At 46.2% G+C, this 23433-nt stretch overlaps 1 protein-coding gene across 3 annotated transcripts in view; it reads left to right on the top strand.

Annotated features, from left to right (window-relative positions):
* LOC137434527 (src kinase-associated phosphoprotein 2) overlaps nt 1–23433 on the top strand; it is a 237025-nt gene that overhangs the window by 157348 nt on the left and 56244 nt on the right. For all 3 annotated transcript variants that reach the window (XM_068127640.2, XM_078785631.1, XM_078785630.1), the window contains one exon: nt 15531–15594. In XM_068127640.2, coding sequence (XP_067983741.1) covers nt 15531–15594 — 64 coding nt within the window. The remainder of the gene's footprint in view (nt 1–15530; nt 15595–23433) is intronic.

Here is a 23433-nt window from a genome sequence, read left to right as displayed (position 1 = left end):
GGGGGCCCGAAGATCTCAAGCCAGCCACCTGAACCGTTAAGCCAACACCAGGCTTAAAATCCATTTGAAGGCAGCAATATTAAGGAATTTGTATTCTAAGCTTCATAATCGAGTTAGTTTCAAGAGAACTGCTTTGGCACCAATACATTGTCATTAAAAATAAATAAACTACCTCATTCACGATTTTCAATCTGCTATGTGGAGTAATCTACCTTCCCCACATGATGTGGTTTTCCCAAACCACTGGTCCCACAGAGCTGAAAATGGTACCATATTAATCGCCAAGGCTCCGGGCATTGTAGCATACAAGAAAAATTATATTTGGACAAAAACTCTTATTATTCACATCAATATCGACAAAAATCCCATACTAAGCATGCATATGCAATTTGTAGATGGATATGCAATGTCTGGACGTCTGCCAAGATTGCCGATATAACACATCTGTGCCCTCCGGAAGAGTTTGCTCTCCTGGTTTTAATCATCGTAGTATGTAGTAAATAGATTCACAAGGAACTTGGATGCAGTAGGAGGCCATTTGGCCCATCAAACATGTGCTACATCAGCACCGCATTAATTCAATGCATACAGTTTATCAACTTGAATTCACTGGGGTGGGGCTGTGGGGTGGAGGATGCGGGATGACACCATTGGGGCAAGCAAAGACATTATCAGTGTGTTTTATGCATTTATACACACACACACACACACACACACACACACACACACACACACACACATATATATATATATATATATATATACAGACTTGGCATTTAATATGGAATTTTTTTTTTGTGGGGGTGAACTTACTTTTCAAGATGACTTAGAACCAAAAGTTCATTGGAATTATGTTGAAATTATTCTAGATTTTGTTAATGTGACCTTTAAAAGAAACAAAAACCACATTTGACATTTCGAAGCAAATAAATTGATCCTTGAAAGTGATGTAAACTGATATCGAACTCAATTCACGGACAGTACTGTGTTAAACTTCTGTGCGTTTTCCAGAAGTATCTCTTTATTTTGCACATTAGCCAAAAAAAATTTCAACAAAAACAAAAGCTAAATTATGACTGGGATGACGGACAGTAAAATTACAGTTCAGTACTTCGTGTAACCCCCACGAGCATTCATGAGAGCACGTACACGTCGAGGCATGCTGTTCACGAGATTTGCCACGGTTTGGACAGGAATCGCTTGCCATGCAGTGACAATAGCCTGCTGCAATTCACGAACAGAGGTTGGCTGCTGGTCCAAGTGGTCGATTTGACGCGTTAATTCTGCCCACAAGTTCTCTGTCGGATTCATATCCGGGGACATGGCAGGCCACTCCATATGCTCTACACCACGGTCAGCAAGAAAGTGTTGGATCATGCGAGCACGATGAGGCCGTGCATTGTCATCTTGGAAGACAAAGTTTCCTCGAAAGGCTGCACGAGCAAATGGAAGCAATGTTTCTTCCAGAATGGCCCTGTGCTTGAACTGGTTCAGGTTTCCATTCAGAACAACCAGGTCAGTTTTGCCCCCTGCATGAAAAGCAGCCCAAACGGTCACCCCACCACCTCCAGCTTGGACTCTTGGCACTATACAATCTTCGTTGTGGGCTTCATGCACTTGTCTGCGCACTCGGACGCGGCCATCTTGACCATAGACCAGAAATCTAGATTCGTCACTGAAGGTCACGTGATTCCAGTGTCCTGGCTGCCATTGACGGTGCTCTCTGGCCCACTGCAATCGGTGCTGGCTGTGTTGTCTGGTCAGGCGTGGCTTTCTCAGGGGACGCCTGGCACGATAGCCTGCTTGAACCAGTCGTTGGTTGACTAGCCTTCTGGATACAGGCACATTTGTCAGTTGCTGCCACTCAGCCCTAAGCCGATTAGCTGACTTGGTACAGCCATTTCAGACTAACCGGTGCAGCTGGCGATCATCTCTCCTTGTGGTTCTGCGTGGACGTCCTGGCCTCGGTATTGGAGTAGGGACACCCCTCTGAGCATTTCGTTTCAGGATCTTTGACACCTGACCTTGAGTGATGCCATACTGCCGAGCAATAGCACGCTGTTTCATGCCAGAATTTCGTAAAGCCACCACTCCATGACAAACAGCATTGTCAAGTTGACGGACCATCTCCAGAGGAAACGGCAATAACTTTTGTAGGCGTGCAGCAGTTGTTTTCCACTAATACAGTACGCAACAACCCTTATATACCCGATTGTGGAGCCAATCGTCAAATGTACCTGTCCTTACATTTTGTCACGCCACATGTGATATAATCCTGTTATTGACTTCTTGCTGCGAAAGACAATCAGTGACATGGTTCTTTCAACAAAGACATCACCGAAGGGTAAAAGAAACTCACCAGATTGATATACTGAGTTCAGAAAGTAAACCCAAGTCAAGAAAAAAAAAATATTCCATATTAAATGCCAAGTCTGTATATATATATATTTTTTTTCTGTAATAACAAAAGGCAGTGTCCATCCGTCTGTCTATCTGTCTGCCTGTCTCCTCCATAACTCTAAAACCATGAAACCTAGCAGCACCAAACATTGCATGCATACACCTGGACCTCCAACAGATTGCATGGATGAAAACTGGGTGTTTGGGTGTGCTATAACACCCTTTTTGAAGATGATTAACAAATGATCATAAGAAAAAAACCGGATGTGGTGGCTTACCAATATGGCAGCCCGCCATCTTCGTCATCCCACTGCACCTCGCTGGGTTCTTTTGCTGCCATTTTGTTTCGGCCTACTCAAGTGTGCCTTCCCTTGGAAACACGATCGATATTATCATTACATAGTTGAAGCATGTCATCAAAATCTGGATTCGAATTTGAGGATTGAATGCTGTAGACTAAATAATCTCCAAATCTGGAGTGAAATCTGACAAGATTTACCATATCTTGCAATTTTATAACTAAGTGTACATATGCATTTATTTAAGAGAGGCTGTGAGACTCATTCTGGGGTTAGTTAGTTGGTTTTTTTTTACTTATAATCATTTTAAACTTAATTCATACTTTCATGGGAACTGGTCAGAGATGCATTTTTTTGTATGAAAGTTTTTAGGAAATAACACTTTTTTAGTAGTTGGGACTGCTTTTAGGGTCATTTCTGCAGTTGGAATTTTGAGGATCGGTTCGGAGTAAGAGTTTGTGGAGCTTATCGCATTGTGGTTTTTAACCATGTGTGGAAATGAAATAAGGGTGTGAACACCGCCTGGTGAAGTCCGGAGAGTTGTATGGGGGTGGAGGAAGGAGAGGGGGGTGGTTTGGAGGGAGAGTTGTATGAGGGTGGAGTGTGGGGAGGGGGTATAGAGATAGGGCCAGATGCAACTGCTGAACCAGAAAGCATCTGAAAATGCAAAGCACGTCAGCGTAGCGTTTGTTTGTATTCAGACATCTTCTTCTTCCTCTTCTTCTTCTTCTTCTTCTTCTTCCGTATGCTCAAAATAACGAAAATAGTTCAAAAAAAATACAAAATGAAAATTTATGATTTTTATGCAGCCTTGACCTTTAGATCTAAAAAAAAACAATCTGCTTCTAGCTTTTGATTGCTGAACAAATTAATTGACCCAATATGCAAATTATTAAAATTTCAGGTCAATTGCATGAAAATTGATGATTTTATGTGACACTGACCTTTGACCTTTTGACAAAATTATTAACTGGCCTTCTCCATATTCTCATAATAAGGCTTTGGTGAAAATTTGATTACAAAACTCAAATGGTAAAAATGTTACAGCCCTGACACAGACACTGCACACACACACGGACACACACACACACACACACACACACACACACACACACACACACACACACACACACACACACACACACACACTTAGACACACACACAAACACACACCGAGACACACACAAACACCATTCAAAGACTTATGAGAAGTTACAAGGGGCGGTAATTCAACATCGTGCCCCAAGCGTCATTTTTCCTCGATATGCCACTGCTCCACTGTACTTGCAATCTGTTTTTAAAATTCCCTCTCGATGATGGACCCAGATTGCATATATCATATTCCCGTCAGGAAGCGACTCATTGTTACCTGGCAACACCGGGTACTTTTGCTAGTATAAGATATATACACACACATATACACTGTATATATATATATATTCTAAGATGCAATGTCTGTCCATCAGTTTTGCATCTCCTCCCATAGCACTGGTCATCCAAAGTTGAAAATGGTACCATGTTAATTGTCAAGGACCCAGACAATGCAGACGCAAGGAAAAAAATATTTGGAAATATGCAGACAAATCAGGCCTATACTATGCTTCATGTGGCTTAGCGGCAAGCCCCAAGACGCTGCTGATTGGCTGTACAATGCTAGATGCACTGTGATTGGCTTCTGGCAAGTAACATCAATACGCTTTGCTGTACCCATTCCCTATAGTTAGAAGTTGAAAATAAAAAAAATTTGACCATAAAAAAAAAACCACAAGTAAAGTGGGCCTCATCCACCTACTTTTGTTACAACTCTTCCACAACGTTTTGAGATATCCTGTTCACAGACAGACAAACAGACGCACAAACGGGTGAAAACATAACCTCGGTACACCTTCGTTGGTGGAGTTAGAGATAGAGAGGAGACATTCCAGTTATTGCTAATTGGCTTTACAAACATTTATGCCATCATTCATGAAGAGATCATTGTTCAATGGTTAACCCCTCATTAACCCCCAAGTCATTTTATTAGCAATATATGGTATGATGAGAATTAAAACGAATTTCATCTTCAGTAGTCCTCAATGACCCGATTTTTGGAACACGTGAAATATGACAAGGACTGAATGCTTGCAAGCCGACGAAAGACAATTTCCTCACGAGACACCAGAGACAGGAATTCCAGACCCAGACAAATGAATAATAAACACGATAACTTGAACAGTGAAGAAGCCAACCACCCTATGGGCCCAAACACACAAAAACCCTAAACAATGAATTAATAAATTCACAAAATAATAACAAGTAATTCGGGAAGGCAGACAGTTCATCCCTAAGCGGGTCAGCAGGAAATATGCACGTCAAGGGCAAAACGCCCCAGCAGGGTTAGCTGAGAAGAGATCTAGCATGTCACCAGAGCACCCTCAAAAAACTTTCAACCTGCCCTGTAAAGACTCAACTCGTGACCATCTCACCTGCACCTTTGTACCCTCACCCCTCCCTCCCATTCCTCACTTTCAAGGCATTGATGACAGCACCTGCAGGGTGCCAGCCAATGGCATGCAATCTTGCTCACCACCAATCAGGAGTAACCATGCTTGAGAGCAGACCCCTCAATGGTCAAATGTGAGCACCTGTGCTTACTCCTCTTCCCCCATCTGTGAGAGGAATGAGGGGTGGGGGAATCCTGTCATGGCATGGATGTGGTGGACACCTTGAGCATCTTCCTCTTAACTGGTTCCTACCTGGTTCAACACCACAGACCCATTCTGGCCTCTAAATAACCTCTAACCTCTTAAGCACAGCTAACCTCTTAAGTCTAAAATGGACAAGGCCAGATTCTTGCACAGGGTGTACACCAGACAGTTATCCCTATCCACTTCTTCTTAAAACCTCAAAATAATCCGATACTAAGCGATCCGCACAAGGGGGTTTCAAATCTTAAATTCTAATGATGGACACTCCCTCCCCCACCATAAACATACCAATAAGAATTAGGGATAGCATGAGATGGTGATGGCTCTCCATTTTAATGTAGCTGAGGGAAGTACATGACTGGATAGACTCAAGAAGATGATTCTATGGTTGGGAGCTGAGAGGAACAGGGCAGGAGAGTGGAGGTGAGCAGTTAGGTTACATTTGAGGAGGTCAACGAGGTATGGATTGCTGGCCGAGTGAGCGCAAGATGGTGTGGCTCATGAGGGACCATTGACCAACCACCAATTGCAGCTAGGCAAGACCATATATGAGATGGTAGCAACCTGCTATGCCACCAATTTGTCTTTGGTGGAAGAAGATCATGCCCTGGACCTCAGCTTCCTTTTAGAGACTTCAATTACCCACAGGACCTTGAATCCCACCGCATTCATGGATGCAGCATCTGGTGGCTCTAAGGCACTTCAAATGAAGCAGATGAAGGCCTTGTCAATTTGGTAGGAGCTGTGAACGGCAAAGGAGAATCATGAGGACCTTTCCTGCCCTTCTGGCCAACTTTAATACGTGAACGTGCCAGGAAATATTATACCAGATTGTTAGTCCAAGAAACTACAAAGACTTAACTATCCTCCGCCAGAGATTGATTCCAGAAGTAAATTGGAGTTCGATTAGACGTTCAGTCTTTTTATGTATATAATTTTTTTTTGCAGTAATCGAATGCCATATTCAAGGTGATTTGGTCAGCTTCTTATTTTCTCCAGATCAATTGACAAGGAAGTGGCCGCAGCCTGCCAGTCATCATTGGTGTGAGCACAGAGTGGACCTTCCAGCACAGAGTGGAGTCATCTGCAATAGAGACATTGAAGGTTTTCCAAAGAGGCCAATACGTCATTACTATAAACTAGGAACAGTGTATGTCCTCAACCGATATCAGCCTCCCTTTGCAAAAGACATGATATACATGACCGGTGATTACACATGATGGTAAACGAAAGGGATTTCCCCTCATTTTATCACTTCCTTTCTGTAGAGAAGCTCAGCGATCCACTTTTATGATTGGCTGTGCTAGCTGGTGGACTTGAAGCAAAAGGTGGTCAAAAGCTGTTTAGAACCTGGGTGGAGCGGAGGCTTTGTGCGATGAAAAGCCAGCATTGCCGTTAAACCCGAACACTCCGCATGAAAACCTTTCTGCCACGGCTTCCTCTGTCGCTGAAAACGCTCGTATGTTTCATCTCCCGGGATGTGAACCGCTGCACCAGGCACGGGAATCGCCAGCTGCTCTGTTCACGACGGCACTCGAAAGACGAGACCCGAAAATTTATATTTCCTGCCAGCCTCTCCTGGACCCGCATCAATCAAGCATTACCTCGGTAACGAGTGGGCACGCGCTCTGTCACAGCTGGCACCCCTAATGAAGCACAGGTGGATTTATCACGACCATATCAAAGCGGAGCCTTCGCAACTATGAAATTGATAATCCTTGTCTTTAATTAACCCTCCTAGGGCTCCACTTCCTTCAGCTGTACATTACGATGCGATGGAACCATATAGTGAGCTTCCGCACCTTCCTTGGAGAGCATTGCAATGCCAATATAATATTGCTTATTGACTTATTAGAATTGTAGCAAATTACGAGTCAAATAATTGATAATCTTTCTTTGTGATCATTATTATTGTCCATCATTGAAATGGAGCTCCTGCAAAAGTGCAGCATATCACAAAAAAAAAAACATCATGATCCTTTTCCATATAATGTTTTATTTATACATATTATCTTTTCCTTAACCATGGGTTATCTAATGAATGGGAAATATGTCGAACAAGCGTTGGCAGGAAGGCCTAGAGGTATGCACACACTCGACTCTTAGCTGTCTAGCTTGGGTTTTGAATCTCGTCTCATCTGTAAAAAGAAAACTGTCGTCCCGGTGTTTCACAGGCAGGATGATTAACCAATGGGTGTCCCTCGGATGGACGTTAAACGGGGTGTCCCGTCTGCCGGCATTAGTTGGTGGATGTTAAAGATCCTAAGGTGTCTTTCACAAAGATTAGGCGAGCTATCACCAACACGGTTTGTCGAAAAAATGCTGGTTTTAAAAATACTATTGTCAAAATACTATTTAAAAATACTATCTGGCGGGGCTTCAAATGGGAGGCCCAAATGAAAAGGCAAAATATCAGAAATTGAAGGGTTTTTTTTATTTTAAACGATTTATATAAACATCCGTTAAATCATATCACACGCAAATCATCAAAATCTAAACAGTATTTGTAGAATTTCAATAAAAGCCGCATCACTGTTCATATCGGTAAATATTATTCCATCGTGTTTGGAAAAACTGGAAAATTGGAAAAACAATATGGCCTATTTTACTCCTGGGGGTCCCAGGATTACCCACCCAAAATATCGTTGCGATCGGTTCAGCTGTTTTTGCGGTACCTGGGAACAGACGGATGTACGGACAGACGGACAGACATTTGGTGTATTATAGTAAGATTGATGAATGGTTACAGTATTTCTGCTTTGTATAGAATAGCCCATTAACATGGATTTGTCATTGATCAGGTACAATACTGTTTATATATCTGTACATATGAGGGCGTAATGAAAAGTAATGCCTCCTATTCTTTTTCTCCAAAACAGTTAAAGATATTCAAATGAAGCAAAGTGCAATCCGCACATTAGGTCTTCCCACCACTGGGTGCACAGTCTCCTGATTCTGACACAGGATATCTCAGTGCTACGTTAGTCAAGATGGCAGAGGCAGGCACGACGTTGTAGCGGTTACCGGTAGCATGACAGAATTACCCTGCACCGGCCGATGACGCAACCGGCGAGCGGTCACGTGTCCGGACTCGCCCGGGCGTGTTGAGACTTGCCTTTACCGGGCGAACGCTTGCCTTGCATACCACGCCCCGTTGAGAGGCGTGGCTTATCTATTTGCATACCACGCCCCACCTGAGAGGCGTGGCTTTTGTGTGTTGAGTTTCTGATATATATTGCCGCCCGTTCGATGGGCTGATTCAGTGCTTTGGAGTTCGTTTGAGTGAGCTGGGAATAAATAGCTCAGAGAAACCTAATTCCTGGCGTCGTCAATTTTGTCCGATTTTATCGTGCGAGCACAGCTCCCACAATTGGTGACCCCTTTCTACGAACACGGCGATGGAGTCAGCTGTAGCTTTGAAGCTCTCGGGCTTTTGGGAATCTCACGCGGCCATTTGGTTTGCTCAAGCGGATTCTCAATTCGCCCTGCGGAACATTACGAAGGACACGACGCGCTACCACCACGTGGTCTCCGCGCTCAATGCCTCCTCCGCTTCCCGGGTTCTGAGCTTCCTACAGCACCCGCCGGACGCCGACAAATACGGCGCGCTCAAAGACCTACTCCTCGGTGCGTTTGGACTCACGGAGACCGAACGCACACGACAACTACTCGACTTCCCGGAGCTGGGCGAGGCCTGTCCATCCGAAAGCATGGACCACATGCTTGCTCTTCTCGGTGACCACAGCCTGGACTTCCTCTTCCGCGAGCTGTTCCTCCAGCAGCTACCCAGGCAGGTACGGTTAGCTTTGGCTAATTCGCCCATCACGGACCCTCGCGCCCTGGCCAAGGAGGCCGATAAATTTTGCTTGGCCAGGCGACACGTTGGAGTGGCCGCCTGGGACCCTGGGCCAATTGAGGCAACACCCGCGCCACGACCGGCGCCTCCACCGGCCGAGTCAGCGCCACTGGCGGCAGCGGCCGCCGCGACGCCCCGTCGACCGAACCCGACGCGACCGCCGGAGCCTCCACCAGAGCGGACCATGTGCTATTACCACGCCAGGTTCGGGCAGAAGGCCAGAACGTGCCGCCCACCGTGCACTTTCGGCGTGTCGGGAAACGACCAGGTCGGCGCTCGCTGCCTGCCATGAGCGTCGGCCATTCAGGCAGCCTTCTGTTTATCACGGACACGGAGTCCGGGCGGCGTTTTTTGTGTGACACCGGCGCTCAGCTGAGCATGATACCCGCCTCGGTGGAGGACAAACAGGCTGTGCTTTGCGGCCCCGCTTTGGTCACCGCAAATGGTTCCTCCATCCGCACCTTCGGTTCACGCAGCGTCGCATTCTGCTTCGGGGGCCAGCGCTTCAGGTGGGACTTCATCATGGCGAACGTGCCCATGGCCTTGCTGGGTGCAGATTTTCTTTGCACGCATGGGCTTTTGGTCGACGTCAAACGGCGTCGACTCATCAACGCGGAGACCTTCAGCTTGCTCATTGGGCGGCTCCGCTCCGACCAAGCTAGCCTGTGCGCTCCTGGCCATGGACGATTTCACCCGCCTACTTGTCGAGTTTCCCGCCCTCACGCAGCTGACGTTTTCGGCCGTCGCCGTCAAGCACGGCGCCGAACACCACATCCTGACCACAGGTCCACCGGTCTACGCCAGGGCTCGCTGCCTCGACCCGGCCAAACTCGCCGTAGCGAAGGCGGAATTCGACACGCTGGAGCGATTGGGAATTGTGCGGCGCTCGAATAGCGCGCGGGCCTCGCCCCTGCACATCGTGCCCAAACCGGGTTGCGGATGGCGACCATGCGGCGATTACCGCCGCCTCAACGACGCCACCACCCCCGACCGGTACCCGATACCACACATACAGGACTTTTCCGCCCGTTTGGCGGGGTGGGTGATCTTCTCCAAGGTCGACCTCATTCGGGGCTACCACCAGGTATCTGTCCGGCCGGCCGACGTTCCGAAGACGGCTGTAATTACACCTTTTGGCCTCTTCGAGTTCATCTGAATGCCGTTCGGCCTTAAGATCGCAGCCCAGGCCTTCCAGCGGCTGATGGACAGTGTGCTGCGCGATCTCACCTTTCTGTTCGTCTACCTGGATGACATTCTCATCGCCAGCACTTCCCAGGCGGAGCACCTCATCCACCTGCGCATGCTTTTTGAGCGACTCGGCCAGCACGGCCTCATCATCAACCCGGCGAAATGCCAGTTTGGCGTAACGGCCGCCGACTTCCTGGGGCACCGCATCACGAAGCGCGGGGCCGTCCCGCTGCCTACCAAGGTGGAGGCAGTCACAAGTTTCCCGCGCCCTCGCTCCATCAAGGCCCTACAGGAATTTTTGGGGATGGTAAATTTCTACCACCGGTTCGTGCCTCGCGCCGCCCAACTCATGCGCCCCCTGAACGAAGCCCTCCGGGGCAAGCCGGCCAAGCACGTCGTCGCCTGGACCACAGAGATGGACGCGGCGTTCACGGGCACTAAGCTGGCCCTTGCCAACGCGACCATGCTGGCGCACCCAGCGCTCGACGCACCCATCGCCCTCACCACGGACGCTTCCGACTACGCGGTGGGCGCCGTGCATGAACAGTGGGTGAACGGAGCTTGGCAACCGCTGGCCTTCTTCAGCCGGCAGCTTCGCCCTAACGAGCACAAGTATAGCGCTTTTGACCGCGAGCTCCTCGGCCTTTACCTGGCTGTTCGCCACTTCCGCCATCTTTTGGAGGGCCGCCCGTTCATGGCGTTTGTGGACCACAAACTCCTGGTCTTCGCCATGGCAAAGGTTACGGAGCTGTGGTCGGCCTGCCAGCATCGCCACCTCTCCGCCGTGTCCGAATTTACGACGGACATCCGGCACGTCGTGGGCAAGGACAACGCTGTGGCCGATTGCCTCTCCCAGTCCGGCGCAAACGCCATCCACCTGGGTGTGGACTTTGCCCGCATGGCGGCCGACCAGACCGCCGACCCCACGGTGCAAGCCCTCCAGACAGTGGACACAGGCCTGCGGTTGGCCGACGTCCCCTTCGAGGACACAGGCACAGTTCTCCTGTGCGACGTCTCCCTGGGCCAACCTCGCCCCATCGTGCCCACCGGATGGCGGCGGCACATTTTTGACGCCCTCCACGGCATTTCCCACCCGGGCCGGAAAGCATCACAGAAGCTCGTGGCAGCGAAATTTGTCTGGCACGGGCTCCGTAAAGACGTCCGCGACTGGGCCAATGCCTGTGTCGCCTGCCAGCGCGCGAAGGTCCACCGGCACACCCAGGCCCCGTTGGCACCATTCGACGTGCCCGCACGGTGCTTCGACCACGTCAATGTGGACCTGGTGGGACCCCTTCCCTCCTCGCGGGCCTTCACCCACCTCCTCACAATGGTGGACAGGACCACCAGGTGGCCGGAGGCTGTCCCGCTGGCATCAACAACATCCGCCGACGTGGCACAGGCCTTCATTGGCACCTGGATTGCCCGTTTTGGCGCCCCCTCGGACATCTCCTCCGATAGAGGCCCGCAATTCACCTCCGAGCTTTGGGGCGCAGTCGCCCAGGCCTTGGGGGTCAAGCTTCACCGCACCACGGCCTACCACCCCCAAGCCAACGGCTTGTGCGAGCGGTTCCACCGCTCGATGAAGGCCGCTCTCAGGGCCAGGCTCCAGGATGACGGTTGGGTCGACAGGCTCCCGTGGGTCCTATTGGGCCTCTGAACGGCCCCTAAAGAGGACCTCCAGGCTTCCACCGCCGAGCTGGTCTAAGGCCAGCCACTGCGCATGCCGGGCGAATTCATCCCTGACGCCACAGGGCCCCTGGTCCGCGGCTCGCCAACGCTCGGTCCTCCAGGACGCCGCCAGGAGATTTGCCCCCGTGCCCACGTCCCACCATGGCTGCCCCCAACCCCACGTCCCCCCAGCACTTCGCACTGTGGAGTACGTTTTTATCCGGCACGACGCACACCGGAGACCGCTCCGGCCGCCGTACGATGGACCTTTCCGGGTCCTGAAGAGGGACGACAAGTCATTCACCATCGACATCGGCGGCAAGGCGGACCGCATCTATGTGGACCGCCTCAAGCCGGCCCATTTGGACCTCGACCAACCTCCACGGTTGGCCCTTCCTCCACGTCGGGGCCATCCCCCATCAACCAGGCCCCCCGCCCGACCATCCACCGCCCCGCCACCTACCACACCCACACGAATAGTCATGGGTCGTTTCGGCCGGGTCATCAAGACCCCCCTCAAACTGACTCTCCCGGTGCATGTTAATTCTGGGGGGGGGGGCGCGTGTAGCGGTTACCGGTAGCATGACACAATTACCCTGCACCGGCCGATGACGCAACCGGCGAGCGGTCACGTGTCCTGACTCACCCGGGCGTGTTGAGACTTGCCTTTTCCGGGCGAACGCTTGCCTTGCATACCACGCCCCGTTGAGAGGCGTGGCTTATCTATTTGCATACCACGCCCCGCCTGAGAGGCGTGGCTTTTGTGTGTTGAGTTTCTGATATATATTGCCGCCCGTTCGATGGGCTGATTCAGTGCTTTGGAGTTCGTTTGAGTGAGCTGGGAATAAATAGCTCAGAGAAACCTAATTCCTGGCGTCGTCCATTTTGTCCGATTTTATCGTGCGAGCACAGCTCCCACAACGTTGTCAATAATCTGATGTGCTGAAGATGAGAGGTGGGATGACTGACTGGAGATACGATGACTTCAGATGAATGGATGAGGAGGGATGGGCACACCATTCCGATCCTGAGAGTAAGAGATGATGGTCGGTGGAGTACCGCCACAAATGATCACCAACCCCGACTTGGCTCCGTCAGATTTTCATCTCTTCCCAAATTTAAGGAACATCTTCGTGGATGAAAATGCGACGATGATGCCAAGGCAGCCGTGTCGAGCCAGTTAAGTCAGCAGAACGCAACGTTCTAGCATGACAGCATCACAAAACTACTTGAACGTTGGTGGAAATGTGTGGGCCACAATAGCGATGATTATGAGAAATAAATATGAACCACAGTAGAATAAAAATTGATGTTAGTATCTGTCTGTTTCATTCGAACATCTTTAACTGTTTTGAGAAAAGGAATAAGAGGCATTACTTTTCAACACATCCTTGTCCAAGAGCAAATTGTCTCTGTGTGAAGCCTTTTCTTTGATTTTTTTTTAGCTAATTCCATACCATTGGGCCAATTGTCCCAAAATTTGCTCCACCACATTATTGTAACACACACTAGATCAACATCACATTTTAAAAAATGCAATTTTTCATCAAATCAATGGGGCAGAAAAGCCAGAGAGGCAGAGCTTGGCTTGTACATCTCCAATTTCATGTCGTGTTCGGAGGTGAATTATTGGTTGGGAATTGTTCCAATTGCATTTCATTATTTAGTCTCCATATGCAGAATGGAAATTAATGTACAAAAGGTTCCACAGTCTCTATGCAACTACAGTGAGTGTAAGTATTCATTGAACGATCATATCGGTATAGGACCTCAAACAATCAAAAGAGGCCATTTGGACCATCAATGCCGTGTTGCACTCCCAGGTTTTTTCTTTTCTTTTCTGCAGCTCCAACCGTCAATACTCTTGATGTTTTGCTAAATGCTAAATAACCCGATCTTGATCAGGTGACCCAACTTGTCACATATAATTACAGACATAAATTAGTATATGCTAAAATTGCCTTTTGGTTCAATATTAGTCCATTCTAAAATTACATGTATTTACATGGGGCATTCAAAAACTTCTCAGAAAAATACATTTCCCTCCTTGTTTGAATAATAACAAGCGTTACGCCTAGGTCCCCCGTCGTTGAAGTGATGTGAGTTGACAAAGTGGAAGACGCGAGGCGGCCATCTTGGATTTTGACGTGGCGACCCAATTTTCAATAGCCTTCTCCCTTATGCGTAGACACACCCACACACCAGATTAGAAGTTAGTAGTTCGTTTATTTTTCAAGATATTTCGCTCACAAGGTTCAGACATATATATGGTGGCGGCCATCTTGGATTTTGACGTGGCGACCCAATTTTCAATAGCGTTCTTCCTTATGCCAAGATACACCCACACACCAGATTAGAAGTTGGTACTTCGCTTATTTTTCAAGATATTACGCTCACAAGGTTCAGACATACATGGCGTCAGACATACATGGCGGCGGCCATCTTGGATTTTGACGTGGGTTGCACCCACACCCCAAATTAGAATTCGGTCCTTCGCTTACGCACGCATGGACGCACGCACAGACGCACGCACACATGGACGGAGGGGAAAACCATAGTCCCCCTTTCGCTCCGCGGTGCGACGGGGGACAATAAACCTTCGAGAAATAAGGTGATTCGACAAGCGATGAAAAAAAAGAAAAGCAGAACAATAAAATGGAGGTGAGTAGATATTTTAGAATTGAGGTGAACACGGAATGCAACAGCTGGAACAAAGATGGAGGAAAACAACAAAGGGTGAAAGACAAAAATGACCTGCTCATTCCAGAAATTTCATCTTGTATAAAATGGCCTCCAGCAACCTCTACATAGCGAGAGAAAATCAGCCCTCTCTCTTCTTTGGCCTCATAACAGCCACCTTTTGATATTTGTGGCTTTACCCTCCAACCTTGAAAGGGTGCTCATTGAGCTGCAGAGGCCCTGACCACGTGGGCATTGAATTGATCTTCAGCGAGCTGCATAATTGGCTTGCCAAAGAAAGACTCAGTTGGTTTGAGAATGTCTGTGTGGCCTTTGTGAACCAGCTTGGATTTTTATTCTGATAAAGGCAGATTGTATTTGCTGAGTGGCGCCGGAGAGTTTCAGTTGCTGTACCAGCACTTAAACAGAGGTAAGAATTTTTAAGGTGATTTTTCCAGACACAGATGAAGGACAAAATACTTATCACGGTTAAAGGTCATGTTCCATGTGTTGGATCAGACTGTGATGTTCTCCAGGTCACCAAACAACAAAGATTTGCTTGAGATAGCATGATGACAGCACACATTGAATCACATAACACACCTTCACTCAACTGTTTCAATCAAATGTGCATCCCCTTCACTTGAATTGGCATACATTATGTTTACTTCAATAACTAATCCAACACAAACATTCTTACTTACCTTTGTGGTTTTATTTATTTATTTATTTATTTTGGCATGTGTTTTGCAGTTTGCAGCATCCTCCACAGAGGCAGCCAATGAATGGGTTGAAACGATCAAATCTTTGTTGCAAGGTATGGATATGTTCAACTGTAATACCCGACTATTAATTTGCAATTGGCCACTGGCTTTGACACCACCCCAATACAACTTTTTATGGCACGTGAGCACTATATATATATCGAACAAACTACATATATCGAAAAAAATGCTACATATATCAAAATCCCTAGGCAACAAAAAGCTCCATATATTAGTCAGGTTCACTATGTCAATAAATTATATTTCGTTCAAAATCATGGTAGATTAGCAAACCTATACATTTTTGGAAAGGTTATAGCATAAGGAAACTAAAAATCAATGTTTACATTTGGAGAGATACCTGTATGGCGGCCATTTTGGATTTTCAAAATGGCCACTATAAAATACATATTTTGTTCTATTTCTGCCTCTAATTACCCTAAAAACTTTTTAAAATATACTAAACCTATATTTTCAGGGACAAGGAATCCAATGAAAGTATCAAATTAGTGCTATGGGGAATGGTAAGACACGAATCAAAGGTTTTGAATTGCAAAATACTGTCTTTATATTCGCGATAAGTTGCATAATCAAATACATGTTATCATTTTGTACAGGCAGTTAATAACATCAAAATGTGTCACAATAATTCATATCACCAAACATACACAGGCAGTCAGCAAAATCATATATACACATGCAGTCAGTATAACTTCACATCTACACAGGCAGTCAATGACAAAATATACACGGGCAGTCAATGGCATCAAACATACACGATTACAGAATATGCCATTTAGAGTTCCTCATCACTGTCCTGTGTGTCGTATCCGACAATATAGTCCGCATCGTTTTCACAGTCCGTTCCACACAAGCAAAGGTCGGTCAAATTGATTGGCAAATCGAATTGGTCGAATGGTCGATCGAAGCGATTGGTCGAATGGTCGAATTGGTCGAATGGAATTGGTCGAATTGGTCGAATTGGTCGAATCGAATTGGTCGGAATTGGCAAATGTAAACATTGATTTTCAGATTTTCCATGTAATAACGTTTCCAAAAATGTATAGGTTTGCTAATCTACCATGATTTTGAACGAAAAAACATAGTGAACCTGACTATATTGAACAAACAGTTTCAAATGGAACACCTCACAACCATTACAGCTTTTAAATTGTATCAGATGTGGCAATAAATGTGAATTGTTGTTCCCAGCTTGCCGGCTCGATGACAGAAGACGCCATTTGCGTTTTTGCCGCCAACATCCCGACCCCATTTAGAATCCCGTGCCGACAGGGGCAACTTGCTAGTATCATATTAAGTGTGGAAGATCAGGAAATAAGTTTATAAACGTTTGAATTTGAGTGGCCGACATCATTATTCCTTCACTCCTTCAAAAAAAAATATAAAAAATCAGAAAAGACACATTGTTTAAAGACCATTGCGTTTTGAGATATGTAAAGTCAGAGAACTTAACGAAGCACAATTGCATGAAGAGGTCATTTAGGCCAAAATGATGGTCATCTTCACTTCCGATAATATGTTCACTTAATTTATGGCATAATCGTTGGAGCGTCCGCTCTGGGAGGTTGGAACCCCGGCCGAGTCACACCAAAGCCTTTAACAATGGAATACTTCAACTTGACTCTGTGTATACAGTCACGTGAAAAAGTAAGTACACCCCATGTAAAGTTTAGTCTTTTTCAACATATTTCAACATACAGCTATTTGATCTTCATTTCAACAATATTGATAGATAAAGGTGATATAATATAACAAATATCATGAAACATTTACATTTTGTAGTCCAGTGTATAATTTAAATAAACATAAATGCAAATTTCGCATGTGGAGAAAGTAAGTACACCCCTACATTTATCACTACTTCAAATACCTAAAATTAGACTCAGGTGCACCAGCTCAGGTGCAAATGATTAGAACATGGTTAGAGAAGATTTTGGAGGAACCTGTCTTATTTAAACCTCAGACATTTAGTTTGGTTTGCTCTTTGTTGTTGTAGTGTGCGGCGTCACCATGCCTAGATCAAAAAAGCTCTCTGAGGCCTTCAGAAAGAAGGTTATAGATGCCTACGAGTCTGGGAAGGGAATTTAAAAGATCTCCAAACAATTTGAAATCAATCAATCGACTGTCCGGAAGATCATCTACACGTGGAGAAGATTCTAAACAACTGCCAACTTGTTCAGGCCAGGCCGCCCCAGCAAGTTCAGCCCGAGAGCAGACCAGAAGATGCTGAAAGAAGTCTCTAAGAACCCCAGAATGTCATCACGGGACCTACAGGTAGCTCTTGCCACTGTTGATATCAAAGTGCATGAGTCTGCCATTAGAAAGAGGCTGCACAAATTTGATCTACATGGGAGGTGTGCCAGGAGGAAACCTTTGCTGTCCAGAAAGAACAACAGGGCAAGACTAAAGTTTGCCAATGAACACCTCAGCAAAGACCAACACTTCTGGAACAAGTTGCTCTGGACAGATGAGTCAAAGGTAGAGCTATTTGGTCACAGCACCAGAAGACATGTTTGGCGAAAACCAAAGACAGCATTTGACCACATGAACCTGATACCAACTGTAAAGCATGGTGGTGGAAATATTCTGGTTTGGGGCAGCTTTGCTGCATCAGGGCCTGGGCAGCTCACCATCATAGAATCCACTATGAATTCTTCATTGTACCAGAGGGTGCTTGAGGATAATTTGAGGCCATCTGTTGGAAAGTTGAAGCTTAACCGAAGGTGGACCTTGCAACATGACAATGACCGTAAACATACCAGTAAATCCACCAAGGAATGGCTGAAAAGAAAGAAATAGAGGGTTCTGGAAAGGCCAAGTCAAAGCCCGGATCTAAATCCCATCGAGATGTTGTATTTGAAACGAGCTGTGCATGCAAGAACCCCCTCAAACATCGCACAGCTGAATGAATTCTGCATGGAGGAGTGGGCAAAAATTTCTCCCAGTCGATGTCAGAGACTGGTAGACAGTTATAAGAAACGCCGACTTGAGGTTGTTTCTCCCAAAGGGGGCAATACCACCTATTAGAGCCAAGGGTGTACTTACTTTCTCCACATGCGACATTTGCATTTATGTTTATTTAAATTATACAATGGACTACAAAATGTAAATGTTTCATGATATTTGTTATATTATATCACCTTTATCTATCAATATTGTTGAAATGAAGATCAAATAGCTGTATGTTGAAATATGTTGAAAAAGTCAAAACTTTACATGGGGTGTACTTACTTTTTCACGTGACTGTATATTCACTACATGGCCAAAAGTATGCAGACAACCCTTCAAATTAGTGGATTCGGCTGTTTCAGCCACACCCATTGCTGACAGGTATATATAATCAAGCACACAGCCATGCAATCTCCAAAGACAAACACTGGCAGTAGAATGGGCCATACTGAAGAGCTCAGTGACTTTCATCGTGGCACAGTCATAGGATTCCACCTTTCCAACAAGTCAGTTCGTCAAATTTCTGCCCTGCTAGAGCTGCCCGGTCAACTGTGAGTGCTGTTATTGTGAAGTGGAAATGTCTAGGAGCAACAACAGCTCAGCCGCGAAGTAGTAGGCCACACAAGCTCACAGAACGGGACCGCCGAGCGATGAAGCGCATAGCACGTAAAAATCATCTGTCCTCAGTTGCAACACTCACCACCGAGTTCCAAACTGCCTCTGGAAGCAACGTCAGCACAACAATTGTTCGTCGGGTGTTCATGAAATGGGTTTCCATGGCCAAGCAGCCACACACAATCCTAAGATCGCCATGCGCAATGCCAAGTGTCAGCAGGAGTGGTATAAAGTTTGCCGCCATTGGACTCTGGGGCAGTGGAAACGCATTCTCTGGAGTGATGAATCACACTTCACCATCTGGCAGTCCAACAGACAAATCTGGGTTTGGCGGATGCCATGAGAACGCTACCTGCACGAATGCATAGTGCCAACTGTAAAGTTTGATGGAGGAGGAATAATGGTCTGGCGCTGTTTTTCATGATTCGGACTTGGCCCCTTAGTTCGAGCGAAGGGAAATCTTAACGCTACAGCAGTTTGTGGCAACATTTTCGTAAAGGCCTTTCCTGTTTCAGCATGGCAATGCACCCATGCACAAAGAGGTCGTGCACAAAGATACAGAAATGGTTTGTCGAGATCGGTGTGGAAGACCTTGACTAGCCTGCACAGAGCCCTGACTTCAACCCCATCGAACACCTTTGGGATGAATTGGAATGCCGACTGCAGGCCAGGCCTAATTGTCCAACATCAGTGCCGGACCTCACTAATGCTCTTGTGGCTGAATGGAAGCAAATCCCCGCAGCAATGTTCCACCATCTAGTGCATAGGTTCTTACCCAGGGGTACCTGTAACCCCTGGGGGTATGAAACCTCAAAGCTGGGGGTATGAGGCACGCCACCCCAAAATAAATTTCAATTAAAAAATAAGGGTATAACAGTATTTAAAGAAAAAAAGAAGGGTTAAAATGTTTTTGTTTAAAAAATTGCAAGGGTTTGGGTTCTTAAAAATAATAATTTAGGACTTTAGGTTCACCTTTCACCATGGAGAGGTTTCTATCGCACAGAGATGGATACGGGATCCATTTCTTTTCAACCTGGATTCCATGGATGATAGTGATATAATGAAAGATGATCTTGTTGAGCTGAAGGCCAATTAAAAAATCCGAATGGAGTTTGCATCAATGCAGCTCGACATCTTCTTGTGTGCACAACTCAAAACGTTCCCACAGTTAGCAGAGAGAGCTCTGGAGATCCTCAAGCTATTTGCGACCACCTATTTGTGCGAGACGGGTTTTTCAACACTCCTACACATCAAAACAAAGGCCAGGGGCCGTTTGGATGCATGTGACGACATGCGTGTGGCTATTTCAAAGAAAGAACCTCGTTTCAGCATCATCATTGATGAAAAACAACAACAAAAGAGCCACTATAAATGTGTCTGTGTGTACTGTGTAGTATGTTTTTCTACAAAAGTTATTATTGTACTGTAATCTACTTCAACAAAGTGACTTTTCAGCAAACACAATGCATTATGATTATTGTTTCCATAAATGTGTTTTTTTTAATGTGAAAATAAATAAAGAAATGTATTTATTCAAAAGGAAACAAAATAAAGAAATTTATTCATTTATTATTGTAGTTTTAAGTCATTTTTGACAGGGGGTACGGGAAAATATTATGAAAACTCAAGGGGTACGGGCACTTAAAAAGGTTAAGAACCATTTATTTCTAGTGGAAAGCCTTCCCAGAAGAGTGGAGGCTGTTACAGCAGCAAAAGGGGGACCAACTCCATATTAATGCCCATGATTTTGATTTGGGATGTTTGACGAGGACATACGGGCGTGATGTTCGGGTGTCCACATACTTTTGGCCATGTAGTGTATATGTGTATATGTATATATATATATATATACACGTTTATAGGAGGTAGACAATGATTACCTTAGAACCAGGTAGAATGCATAGGTAGTGTGCTACGACTGTCGTGAAGAAAAAGAACCCTCCAAGTATCATAAGTAGGAAATTTGTGTAGACTGGATGTCGTGTAAGTGTATCTTCGTCCCCATGAGAGGGGTGGGGTTTGTTAATTTGTGAGGGATTATGGGTAAATTAATCCCCTTGATGTAATTTCCTCTGTAATTTCTTCCTGTGTTCCTTATGACACTGCACTTCAGACATCTAGTAAGAAATCGGCCATTAACCACACTAATTAAAAACCAACCGGAAACCAGGCATCAAGCACTACCACTGATAACACCGACTTGGTGAGCAGACAGGCATAGGCAGGTTCGTGAGGCCACGCCTAGAAGAGCAGTTATTGGTCCGGGATTTGATTGGCACAAGGACTGGTAAGATGAGACTCGCTGATAGGAGCGGACACGGAGACATCGTGAGATGACGTCAGAGCTTCAAATTCAAAATAGGTGGTGCGGCGGACATTTTATCTCTTGGGTCCGGACTTTGTTGGTGAACGGTTGCCGAAAAGCTCTCTCTCAGCATCGACATTTTGTCTCTCTCAGCATCGACATTTTATCTCTCTCAGCATCGACGTCCTCTTGGCCCTTCTCGTTTTTATCTGGTGGTGAACAGTCGTGTTCGACATCTTGATAGTGGCCGTGAGGAGGAAGAGCTGCGGACCGAGAACTGCGGTTTCCCGTGCAGAGATCGTGAAGACAAACGCGGCTGGAAGAGCGAGCTGCACGCCAAAGCCGTTTGTTTCGTGCACGGAGCCAGGAGTGAGCGGGCTGCGCGGGAGGCCTACTTTGCGCCAACGAGCGTATTTTGCCACGTCTGGATTGCGCGCTCGGGGCCTGACGATTCCTGAGGAGATTAAAGAGCCGATTAGAGAAAAGTGCCAACAAATCACACCTATTTATTTTCCAGTTGTTTTATCCTTTGTCTGTATTCGGGTCTGGGTGGGAGTGCTCCAATTAGGAATATAGTTTTATCGTGTTTTCTTTGTTAATGGCATTTTCTTTAATAAATCCGGTATTTTTGTACATTTGAATTCCGTGTCGGTTTGAGTTGATTTATTGCAGGGTCGAGGACGTCAGGTAGACTCGTGAAGGTAAGCTCTTCGGCTCTTCGCCCCCCCCCCTCACCCCTCCCCACCCCACACGTATTCCCCGCTATATTTAGACGGAACGCCTTGGAGTGTTGAGCTCGTTTGGTCCTCCGTGTCACCCTGTGGTGTTCACCACACAGGCTAGTCACACGACAATAGCAAGCAAGGATGAACCCGGTAGTTGTAATGCGATGGGAAGAGCGAAATCTCTCCTTAACTTCGGGGAGAAAAGTGATGTCACAAAGGTGGCACCACCAATAACCACAGTGCCTGGGTAACTTACGTCACTTCCCCCAAGATGTCACGTCATTTCCGGCGGATATGTTTGTCTAAAGTCAAGTGCAGTATTGTCTCATATATTTGTCTGCATGAGTGCGCATGAGATGCATTGCAGTTCCTCCATGAGCCTTAGGCCATGTAAAAATAAAAATAAAAAAAACTTGAAGTAACTTGTTTGAATTCGTTTTTGAGCGCAAAGCGTCAAGCAGAGTTTGGAGTCACAAAAGTTTAACTACTGCTCGTGTAAAGTCTCGAGTCGAGTGTAAAGCCCTTGAAGCTTTTATAGCCACATGATTGCAAACAAAATATCTGGCTTTTTTAAAGGTCTGCTTTGGCCATATCTTTCATGTCTAACCAGAAGGATCCTCAAATTATTCTCAATTAGCAACGGTACCCGGGCTTCAATTGGAAGGCCCAAATGAAAAGGCAAAATATCAGAAATTGAAGGCTTTTTTATTTTAAACGATTTATATAAACATCCGTTAAATCATATCACACGCAAATCATCAAAATCTAAACAGTATTTGGAGAATTTCAATAAAAGCCACATCACTGTTCATATCGGTAAATATTATTCCATTGTGGGGGTTACCCCATTGGGACACAATCCACGGGCACGGGACCACTGGGGCTATTGATGGTATGGGCGTGGCGTGTGCTGGTGTTGGAGCCACGCCCCCTTAAGAGGGTTGGGCTTGATATAAATGATGCATGAGTTCCGGTCGGTTTTTCAGTCCGTCGGAATAAACGAGCTTTGAACCAGCTAGGAGTGTCTCGCCTCCCCGTTACCCGCAACTCCTTCACCATCGTGTTTGGAAAAACTGGGAAATTGGAAAAATTGGAAAAATTGGGAAAACAATATAGCCTATTTTACTCCAGGGGGTCCCAGGATTACCCACCCAAAATTTCGTTGCGATCGGTTCAGCCATTTTTGCGGTACCTGGGAACAGACGGACAGACAGACAGACATTTGGTGAATTATAGTAAGATGATAAGTGGAATGTTACATCTACTATTTATTTGAC

This window comes from Myxine glutinosa, chromosome 10, assembly GCF_964187855.1.
Source record: "Myxine glutinosa chromosome 10, kmMyxGlut1.1, whole genome shotgun sequence".
Lineage (NCBI taxonomy): Eukaryota > Metazoa > Chordata > Myxini > Myxiniformes > Myxinidae > Myxine > Myxine glutinosa.
Note: the sequence above shows the minus strand (reverse complement) of the source record. Positions and strands in the feature narration are given on the sequence as shown.